The 12,044-nt window shown below is 35.9% G+C and overlaps 1 protein-coding gene across 2 annotated transcripts in view; it reads right to left on the reverse strand.

The window, feature by feature from the left end:
- Pdfr (Pigment-dispersing factor receptor) overlaps positions 1 to 12,044 on the reverse strand; it is a 221,274-nt gene that overhangs the window by 28,725 nt on the left and 180,505 nt on the right. For both annotated transcript variants that reach the window (XM_074120573.1, XM_074120574.1), the window contains exons 4-5: positions 5,167 to 5,315; positions 2,564 to 2,667 (exon numbers count right to left, since the gene is read on the reverse strand). In XM_074120573.1, coding sequence (XP_073976674.1) covers positions 2,564 to 2,667; positions 5,167 to 5,315 — 253 coding nt within the window. The remainder of the gene's footprint in view (positions 1 to 2,563; positions 2,668 to 5,166; positions 5,316 to 12,044) is intronic.

Here is a 12,044-nt window from a genome sequence, read left to right on the forward strand (position 1 = left end):
GCTTTCCCAGCGAAATCTACAGAACTCTATATCATCAGTTATTAATCACACTGATATTTATAATTAACTCTCTTTTGTAATTGAGAACACAAGAAGAAAACAAGTAACCTTGAAAATTAGAAGAGTTTCGCCAGGGGGGTTAATATCCTGACCAATTATCTGTCGAATAGGTGCTTTTCTCCGAATTGCTGTATTCGGTGTACACAACTCCTTGTTAAAGTAATTTTTGCTTTAACAACACTCAAAATATATATATACAGCATTTATCTTAGCATTCTCAAACTGTCCCAACGTTGCACACCATCTGTAAGAACTACTTACCATTTTAAGAAACTCTGCAAAACTGAACACTCACACGACTTTACCCTGCCGCAATGTTTGTAATCAGAAAAAAACTTTGGCTTCTGGCTAGAAAGGAAGGGCAACGCAGACAAGCCGTTCTGTTGAGTCGCATTGCCAATAGTCTGATATGCTTTGTTTAGATTTCATAGTCATAAATATTAAACAAGAATATAGCACGTAAAACCACAGAATCGGCACTACAAAAGAGATTTTAATCCGCTACCTAAGAAACTTATTTAAATAGATTGCTGAGAAAGGGTTTCAATTAGGAGTAATAAACCTACAAAGTTACAGCTACACAGTAATTAAAATGCGCAATACGCGAAAGTGCTTTACATCATTTATTTACTTTTACCAGTTCATACAGAGTTTTAACGAGATTTTTGTATGCTAACATTTTCTAAAGTCACTGTAGATATTTATTTATTTATTTTTTTACTTTAAGAGAACTTTATAAAAAAAAGAAGAAGAAGAAAAAAAGATTCCGAAGATTTTCAGTAAACTAAAATAGTTAACAGGGTCAAAGGTCGTGCAAAAAATACCTCCATGGAAATGAAATGAAATGAAATAAGTCTTTATTCAATTTAAAAAGATACATAACTTATAATTATTTCTTTTTAAAAAATATGTATAAATTATAGAATTCCTAATGCACAAATTAATAAATCATATAATAATAAAACAAAAAGAAACTTTATTCAATTTAAGTAATTAAAATTTAATTAGAATATTAAGCCATAAAGACGTCCACATGGTACTCTGACCGTCAGGGGAGTCTGTTCGGATATAGTGAAGTAATTTAGTGAATTTAGTAATATAGTAATATTTAATATTTAGTAATTTAATAATATTTAAATATGATTGTATTTTTATTTATTAATTTTATAATATATATCATATATTTTAATAAGAAAGTAAATTTTACTAAACATAAACCATGTTAACAAAGCAGGCGCTCTTTCGTCGCTTTCGCCGCTGGTACCCAAAATAGTTGAAAATCTTGAAAAGTATTTTCATAGTCTTTTATCATTTCCTCTTCCACAAACGTTTCAAATAATAGAATGATGTCAAATCGCTGTACATATGAAATAAAATCTGAATTGTTTTTCTTATTCCGCAGACCATGTATATTATAAGCCAAAAACTCGCAGTTATCGTTCCGTCCCGAATAGTTGCTATTTCTTATGAGTAGACACAGTAGAGTCAGTCTCGCTGTTTGATTGATCGGAGAGCACACTGGGTGAAGAGGAGCCATGAGGTCCATAACTAAATTGCTGCAGTTTCTCTTTAATCTGATTTGGTTTTGTTCCTGATTTTGTTTTCTTAGTTATTGCTGTATCCTTTAGCTTCCTATTCTCATCCAAGTTCTCGGGAGGCGTAGCAGAGAGTTGACGTTTTTGCCTTTGTGCCATACTGTACTCTGAGTTATTGCCGTCTCTTATAACTAATTTGTCATATTTAATTACGGCGTATTTGCCCTCTTTTCGCGCTTCAATGAGTTTGGGGATCAAAGTTTTTCTGTGTTGTAGGACCTCTCTAGGAAGATCTTCAGACAACTTTATTATACCTCCATGGGGTTCTTAGACTGAGAGGGGGATAGCGGACTGGGAGGGAGAAAGAGGAGTGGGATTAACCTGACAGGAGATGGAGTTAAAAATGGAGGAGATCATTCCATGCCTGCAGTAAAGAGATTGAGAATCTCTATAAAATACTCCTTGCAAAGTGCAGCAGCATTGCTAGGGCTGACTGAGAGATCTTGGTTATGATACCAATAAACACTCTGATAGCAAAGGGTTTCTTGTCGTTCTTGTAGAACTGCTTTAGCGGAACAAATCTTTAAAAAAGCTATAGCACCCGAACACAAGAATACAAAACCTCGTAGACTGCGATGGTCACTTAGAACATTTTTTTTTTTGTAAAATATCTAAAGTTTATTTTACAGAGTTTCCAGGGACCGTGAGGAGAAGATAAAAGAGTAACTGTCGTTACCATCTTTCGCCGATGAAGGTAGAGCACTCTGCCGTTTGTTTTTCTATCTATTCAATCCGAAGCTCTACTACGTTCCCACTGATATATATCGTGGCGAAAACAAATTTAACTTTTAGAAATTAGAATCAATTGTCCGGAAAAGTCTAGCGAGTGGTGATCAGTATTTAGAAGCAAATAAATAATTATAATAAAATAAGTAATTAAATATTTTTATTATAACAAAATGAGATACCTGAAATGTGAGAATATATATAGAGAGATGAAGAGAGCTGCCAAGGAAATGCTGAATCCATAAATCTCGAGAGTTCTCGTCCTCTCCGCTATTTGGTACTTCATCTGCAGTTACACAAACAAGAAAGATATATATCAGAAAATATGTATCAGACTGAGTGTAGGATAAGAGTTAGCTGCTCCTGGATACAAGTCCAGCCGTGATGCTTCGATTCCTGTAAGTTTCTACAACTCACTGTTCAGTAGGACGTCCTGGTGCTAATGATTGGTTGGAATGAATGGCTGTCACGTCTTATATAAATAAATAGAATGGGTATTGAGATAAAGGCAATTTTTATCTCTTAAAACCAGTTAGTTTCCAATCCCTCTCCAAAATATTAGCAAAAATTGAAACTGTTAATTAAAAACAAAAATGAAAATAAAAAATAATCGGCAGTAAGATTGAGTAGAATTTATATTCAAGTGCCTTTAAGTTATTAATGACTTAAAAACAAAATAATTAGGAAGCGACAACTCCCTTCACAGGACGATGTTCTGCATTCTTCGCAATAACACACCGTACATGGCTCTACATTCATCTGTGCTGTAGTTGCCAGAGCCAACATACTAAACAAGAAATGATGAAATGTGACAAACCACTATATAGGTTTATATAGTCTAGCGCATTTAAACTTACGGTTACTATCGTCGGCATCACGAAGACTTACGGTTACTATCGTCGGGATCACGAAGACTTACGGTTACTATCGTCGGGATCACGTATACTTACGGTTACTATCGCGGGGATCACGTAGACTTACGGTTACTATCGTGGGGATCACGTAGACTTACGGTTACTATCGTGGGGATCATGTAGACTTACGGTTACTATCGTGGGCATCATGTAGACTTACGGATACCATCGTGGGTATCATACATGGTCTTCTACCAGGTTGATCTAACTAGCTAGGAATCTCAACCATGGTACGAATCTTAAACGTTTTCATCACAAATTAAACGTTTTATTACGATTGATTTAATGAACTAGCTCTGAGTTAGGCAATTTTTATGGAACAAGAAGACTAAAAGCAATAAAACAATTATAAAATGGCCGCTTCCTCCAACATTGAAACATGGTTTATGCGATATTTTTTGTTGCGAGAGAGATGAGATCACTGCCTGTGCTTTGACCAGCTCCATCTATCTAGAACATGATTGGAAATCAGACTACAGAGGGATTATTTTTGCTGGACTAGAGAGTGGACTGCTAAAGTCACAGTCGTGAAAAAGCCAGCTATTCTCTAAAACACCTTCTCATCATATTTCTGAGTGAGATTCTTCATATAAACTAAGTTGATCAAATTTTAGTAAAATAAAATTATGTTGATTAATTTAAATATTTCCAAATTAGGAAGTCGGGGTTGTTGGCAAGGATGTTGTACTCCAGGGCGTGCTACTCCTCCTGAACTAGGAGAATAAATGAAAAGCCCTAGTGAAAGCTATACCAACTAGGAAGTTTATATTGATGCTGTGGTGGTTTCTCGCAACCTTTAATTAATGTTCTCAATGGAAAGGAATATAAAGGTCAATATTTGCACATATTAATATATATATACATGGATGAAATTTATGGAGCGCGATAATTAATATGTTAATAAAACAAAACTTGACTGTATGCTTAAATATCTCATAATAGACTAAAATGAATATTACTTCGTAAGTCAATCGACAATGTTAATGGAAGGGCAAGAACTAAAAGTACATTCCGAGCAACAAATTGCGAAGATAAAACTTAAATGCTTTTCGCTATCGATCTGATGCAATCGAACTTGGTGATAATAATCCATAAATTTGGGTAGGAAAATTCTCTGTCTAAAGTGTTATTGTGGTTTACAAATATGGTAAAGAATTGATAAGAATTAAATGTTTCTAAATCTCGGAGTTGAAGAAATTTGGAAATAACCTAAGAGAGAGTCGTGTGAGTGTGCACAGATCGGATCGGCAGACCTCGAGCCGTCGTAAAATGGAGCTTTGCTCACTGTATCTCGGACATAGTAATGTGTTCGGATGTGTATGGAATGGACACTTACCTTATGGCCAAAATATCATCAAATACACCGTAGAATCTGACAAAGGGAACAGAAATATTTTCAGAGCTTTGACCAAAACCAAAAGCATACGGAGTAAAATTCGTTCAATAATTCAAGCACTTGAATCACAACATAGGTGGTGCTCAGTCTTGTTCTCTCTCAGGAGAACACCGATGCACATGTTGATGTTGCAGGCAAAAAAAACTTAGCAATGATTATCACAGGCACAGTGTTGCCACAATTCCGTGTTGGAAAATTAGCTGTAAAGATTAGCTTTTCCTAAATTTTCTACATAGTTGTCGAAATTTATATTTGTTTTTGTTTTCTAGTTTAGGTACTAGATTAGGTTTGAAACTATTTGTTTTCCAGATTAATTGATTTTAGCCCGAATTATTTCCGTTCCGTGAAGAACTGTGACTCACTCCTTTAATTGTAACAGTTAATTTGAGTGAACATGTATTTTAAAGTGAACTTCGTTTTTGTACAAATTTATAGTTCCAATGAAATTTAATTTATAACAGTAAAGAGCACTTACTTTGATAGCATCATGGGAATAAGGTCCTGTAAACAATTTCTTGAACAACTGAATCAAATCTGGGCTGTAGCAGGTGGTGTAGTTGGTCCAGCCAGTTTCTCCGATGCCCTCCCATTTGCCGTTCTCCAAACATCGCTTGGACACGAGTCCTGTGAACATGAGAGATTTTAACGTGCACTTGAACATCGATTGCACAGCCTGGAGAGGAAGTCAGTTCCAGGAAGCAATGGTTCCGATTCCAACATTCCCACAACTTCCTCTTACTGTTTGAACTTACAATTTCCTTCCAACTTCGATCTTTTGTTTTCGTTACTAAGAGTAAAATGGCTTCAATGATTGTCCGGGGCCACTGAAGGATAATCGCTTTATGCAAACAGATTTACCTTAAATTTTACTTTTGAGAAAAAGGTTTCCAGATTCCAAGATTAAGATTAAATATCGGGGCGAGACCTGTGCCCCACGGCACCGCAGCCAAAAGGGGCTTATTGTGCCTTCCCCTTTTTTGGATCTAGTAGACGAAACCTCCCCTACTAAGAAGGTTGAGGTCTTTTCCCTACTAGTTCTTTTTGTGTCTCAAAGTTCCAAAGGTTTCATAGCGCAACCGCTCGAATGCAACGTCATCGAACAAGTGAGAGGCCTCTTCCTGACACAATCTGCACAGCGGTTGCGAGCTAATAAGCCCCACCTTGTGCAGAAGCTTCTTGAACCTAGTTTCTGGGGGACCTCAGCAAGAGCCTCTGTTTCTGTAGGATCAGCGTTTCCCTCCAGGAACGCTCTCCTAGGGTCTCACCATATCCCTCTTTAGGTCTGGCACATTACCACCCTTAAGTTCAGACCCAGACAGCGTGCCTTTCTCAGAAGCCTAGGATCACTCCTAGCTGGTGATTTTGAATTTCTTTTTCTTTTTTATTTGTATACACTTTTTGGTCCCACGTGAGGTGGCAGACACTCACTACCACAGGAAGGCAACATTACTCCGGGGTTTCGCCCGGTGCCCCAAGGTGATCGTTACCACACATATATTTTACCACCTTGTACACATTCAGCCTCGATACGAGTCCCCATCTTAGCTTGGTTAAGGGTCCGGGGGGGGTCTGGAGAGGGATAGACAGGAACAAAGGAGGGATAAAAGCAATGATTAGCAGTGGGTATATACCACACAAAGCCCTTGTGTGCTATGTAAATGTTTTAGGCTGTTACAGTGTATGTTGCTCATGTTCATGTTGTTAGGATGGGATGCCCGCAGGGACGCCAAGTACCCTGAAGAAGTGGCTAATCCTCTTCCCCCTAAGGGGTACCAGATTCCAAGCTTCAAAAATAAATCTTAAATGAATAAAAAGATTGAAAAAAAAAGTCTCGACTTTGGAATTTTACTTAGATTCAATTGGCACAAGAAAGAATTTCCCAGTAAAAGTTAAGATAGATTAACTTTATTTATATATATTCACACCACTAAAGAAGTTCGGCTGTCTGAAACATTATAATCTTCTTACGTTGTTTGGTTAGGGACGTTCAGGAGATTGTATACAGGAAAAAAGATGGAAAAACCCGCAGCTAGTGGAGAATTTAAAAGAGGATTTGTTTGAGTATTTAATGTTTGTAGGGAATGGAAGGATCATAGGTGGCTATTTCACAAAACTTGGAATTACTTCACATGTGTGCAAAGTTAACAAAAACGCAAAAAGGAAACATCTAGTTAATTAACTAGGAACTTCCTGTTGTGGTCACAGTTTTCCGGAAATTTAAAAAGAAATTAATCATGAATTCGTTCCCAACGGATTTCGATCATTATACTGATCAGATAAAACATCGAATTTGGTTCAATCGTAATTATTTCAATCGGTCGTTTGTTTTATGATTGCAAAACATTCACCATCTCTAGGCCACTCCTTGGAATTAGCTCGCTTGGCTCAACTTATTCTCAAGTTCAAACATCGGCCACTCTCTTCCTAAAATTACTACACATTGTCTTTCCATTTACAGAAAACTAATGGTAATCCATTGTGAAAAGCGCGTACACAATGATGCCGGCGAAGTTTCATTGCTATCATAAGATTAATTCCTATCTGCATCTAACATCCAGGAACACAAATCTTAACTTGGAAACCAAATTTACTAAATTATTCCTTTCTTAATCTGTCCCTCTTCAACCTATGCTTGTTGGGAGTGTGAGGGCGCCAGTAGAGCTGCTAAAGCTCTGTCTAAAGTCAGAAGTCTCCTTCGGCTCCATTCCATGCTTCTTGCAGTTCATTGGGTCTTCCTTGGCCCATAAATTGCCTCCTGTTCGGATCTCGGATAAATCATGCACCAGTACTATGGATTAATGGCGATTGTCACACTCTAGTGATTACCTGATTTTATTGACCTCCTCGAACCCCTCCTGAAAAAGATTTTTGACAGCAAGAGTATGTCTATTCACCTCACTGGAGTGTTGTTAAGAAAACCTTTAATTTGCCAAAGGATCCTGATGGACCTAGGAGATTTGTAAGAAATTTTAATTATAGGAGTTGATGGTAATTGTGAGAGAGCACTGTCTTTAATTGTTAACAAATATAATCAATATTGTCCAATTAAATAATTACACTTGTGCTTTCTAATTATCTGTGTTTAGAAATTAATTAATTTAGAGATTTAAACTTGTTTTAGATATTATACTGTTTGTTTAGTTTTCAGTTTTTCTAAGTGTACGAATAAGAAGTGTAGCAAATTTTCGTCTTTGACTCTTCGCCGGGGTAACATTCGTTTTGAGTTATAGTCAGTCTGTCTGTATGTGGAAACAATTTTGTCGGTTACTCGGCCACTTTATGGTAAGGATTTTTCAACTTTTTCGAAATTGTCTTGAAGATGGCTGTGTAGATTTTTATCGACATCGTCAGCTCATTGCGAAAACAAACATTAAATAAATAAATATAGAAGAAGGGTTAGAAATCATTTTAAACTGTTTCTTTTGTTGCGAAACGGGGCCATGAACATGTTTAGAAACAAAAGAAGTAGGGGAAACCCAATTACTAAGAAAGCTAAACATAAAGGACACTTTTATCACAAAACTAAGGTGGCCATAAGCCCTAGAAGGTTGCAGTGACTGTGGGCCGCGTTTGGTTCACTCTACTTGTTTAATATTCTAATCATAAAGGTAACTTTAATTAAAAGCGAAGTTCCGTAGAGCGATGGAATAAACAAACAATGAAGGCAGGTTTTCTACAGGTACAAACTAAAGTTTAACTATTTTCTTAAAAATAATGTCATTCCTTGTAAAATATTTTTATAAAAAATAGATCACCAACTAAAAACACTTGTCAATAATATGCGCATGACTAGTTTATTTCTCGCTGGCAATAAAACCAATGGCTTTAAGTGGGTAACGCATAGCTACAGGAACTCTTGCCAATATCTTATTACGGGCGAACGACAGAAAAAAAGAAATCTTTAAAACGGAGTTGGGTCTAAGGCAATGCCGTGTACATAACGAAACTGATGCAATGATCGCATCAAGCAAGTACGTGGCAGGCCTTAATATCGTGCTAAGTTGGTCTTACCTAATCACGTTTTTAAGATGTTATATGTTTTTGGTATAAGGTGACCAAAAGATAAATATTAAAGTGAATTAAATATTTAATTTTACTTCGAAGTTTACAACTTTACAATAAAGATTATTGAATTATTGTTAATACAAATTAGGAAATCGTCTATTTTTTCAGGCGGGGCTTAAAATCCAACCATCAATTTGATAATATTAATTAATTTATGCCATTAAGTAATTAACATTGAAAGTGTGGTAGGGTCCATTGTGCTGGATTTCATTGATTATAACCGTCGTAGCAAGCACATTGTTTATACTTCAGACTGGCTTCGGGTTTTCATTCATCGATGGAGGTTGATTCTTCAGTTTGGTTTAAAAACTGACTGAGTCAGTGATTTGGATGTGCAATCTTATACACCAAACTGACAGCGTCAATTTAAGAATTGTAGGCAAAAAACGAGCAGTCCTCGGTTAACCAATTAGTAAAAATTCAGCCTTAAAAAAATTTGACCCGAACAATATTGACAATTAGGATGAAGGTTAGTATGACTTTCAAACCAAATTTGTCACTGAAATATTCTTAAGATTAACTAGTTGTTAATCTTAAAGTGTACAGGACCAGGAACTTTATATAGGAACCTCGTTGCTCTAGCACAGACATCTAGCGGTGATTCCGAGAACTTTTCAAACCACCCTCGTAAATATATTTTGGAACTCAAATTGCTAAACTAGGCGCCACATTGGCCTAGCAGAACCAGGTTCCATTTCTGGTGCAGACTCTAGATTTTATTTAATGTGTTAAAATTCCTCTTGTATAAGAAAATAAATTTATTTTGGCCAAAAAAAAGTAGGGTTAGGCACAGAGAAGCAATGATTTCAATCGAATATACACAAAAAGTAAAAAGGCAAAAGTAAACAAACTTTCTACAAAAAGTAAAAAATACTATTTTCAATTGAAAGGTACAAAAAATACGTCGAAAAATAATCTGGCAAAATGTAACAGAAATACACCAGAAATCTAAAAAAAACTTCTTTAGCAAAGAAATAAAATAATCATGTCATTAATAAAATAAAAATTCGCTCTTGATGGAAAAAAGAAAATAGACTTTCCTTCCCCTCCGGTGGTGAGTTTCCCTGAAACGCAGCGAGGAGAGGGGGAAATACTTCCTTCAGATGTTTAATATTAAATATTTTCTCTTTCAGAAGAGAAACCTTTATGTCTCGGAAATAAAGGCCAAATGCTAAGGTTAAGCTTGGTTATAAAATATTGTTTTAACTCGTAAGTTTTTGAGAAAAATTAAGAAACAAGTTAGCGAATATAACTATCCTATTACTGTTTTTTTGTTTCCCCGGCGCATCGATGTCTATGGTCATTAGCGCCAACCACACGTTTTCTAGAGCTGGGATATTACCTACTGACCTATCGGGCCATCATTATAACTGGCAATGTGGTCACTTAGCTGACGACTGTTGCCGACCAAACCGCTACTTTGTCCCCACAGATAGATCCTATCACAGTCAAAACCACTATCAACTCAAGTAGAGAACCTTAGTTAAAGTACAAAAATCAAAATATCTAAGTGATCACGTCAAATAAACTTCTACACTTCGCCTTAACAACATGCCTGTCCTAGTTGGGAATCAAGTGAAATGTCTCGGCTTTATCTTCACCTTGAATCCCCATACTCGATTTAAACGGCAAGAATTTAGATAAAAATGTTAGTTACTGTTCCTCAGACGGTCTAAGCTATCACTAACGAATAAAAGAAGACTGCACAATGCCTACAGTAGTACCCTTACGGACATACGATCTAGAGCTGTACAGGACAACTGAATGATCCAATTTCAAATATAGCAAATGCTCCTTTCTACCTTTCCAACAATACAATCCTCACTGACCTAAAATTCCTTTCGCATCCAACCTAGTCCCAATCCTGATACAATTCCACGGCAAATATCTTCCCATTTTAGTCCACTAATAAGCTCTCTTCCTTCCAGATACTCCCACTCAATCCTCCTGGAAGACTGGCGCCGATGGCCCCGCGATTTTCTACATGCTTAGTCATCCCCTCAGCTTGACTGTCGGACAGTTCTAACGTCTACGAATACTGGATGGTTGCCGTCCACGCATGCTTGCGTATGTGTACTTCTTTACACATTTTGTGTGCATGTTTCTCTTTATAATGTTCGCTCATTGTATTAATGACACAGTTGCTAAATAAAGGAAAAGAAAAAAAAGTAATAATAATACTTAAATAAATTTAATATGTTTTGCGTACATGTAGAGTAGTGCATGAAACAGCCACTGAAAGTGGAACTAAATTTAGTAAAACAATGTAACCGGCGATTACAAAAAGTAATTTAAGGAACAGAAGGAACAAATGAAACGAAAACGTCAGAATGAACTGGAAATAAGATTACTTTAATTTCCCTACAATTAAACCCACTGTTCATTACATAAACGTAGAGGGTCTGACGAAAAGATTTTGGGAAAGAAATGCGGTAGTATTGTGCAAAGTGGTGTTAATGCTTGCAAGTGATATGGTTTGTTTTAGACATTGTCAACTACCAAAGTAATGTTTAATTGTTTTCAGTAAATGATTGCTATTATGTAAGCAGATGGTTCTGTCATGTGAATGACCATTGCATCGTTTACATTCATTGTTGGCACATAGTAATTAATATAATATTATATTAATTAATATAATACATAATTAATTTGATTATCTAGAATGTTTAGATATCGTTCGATCCATTATCATATCTATTTACCTCTTTGTACCTAACCTAGTAATGTATTATTAATTAATAGTAATATAATTATTTGATTTCCTAGAATATTAATTTATGTAGTAAAAATTTATTCACGATTATCTAGTCTAAGTGTATTCGTGAAAAGCTATCGTTTGAGAACGATTCAATGTTGTATTGATTTTTATGCTAACTGTATTATCTATTTTTGTATTCGTTATCCGCAATCATTAGCACAACACAATACGAATGGTAAATTTCCATTCCATACAAATGGGTATTTAATCATCAAAGAACAATGTAAAATCTATTAGAGCGGAATTGTTGAATTTATTTTGAGTTGACCTTTTTAAGACTAAAGCCATAGTTCGATAACCTAAACAATTTGTATTCGACAACTAAAATTTTTATTGATGAAAACATAGAATAAAAGTGAGTGCTACCGTTTCTGTATGAGGCCTCTTTCACACCGTCAGACCGGCCTAAACGGAGCGCCATCAGGTGTTTGGCAGAGGGTTTTTTAAAAAGGCCATTCAAAGATATCGTCATTTAAAAGAGAAACTTCAGGTGGTTGCGAATTATTTTCATAGCTCACACAAAATATAAG

The sequence above is a fragment of the Rhodnius prolixus genome, unplaced genomic scaffold (assembly GCF_049639745.1).
Source record: "Rhodnius prolixus isolate KJV_2025 unplaced genomic scaffold, Rpr scaffold_2, whole genome shotgun sequence".
Classification (NCBI taxonomy): domain Eukaryota; kingdom Metazoa; phylum Arthropoda; class Insecta; order Hemiptera; family Reduviidae; genus Rhodnius; species Rhodnius prolixus.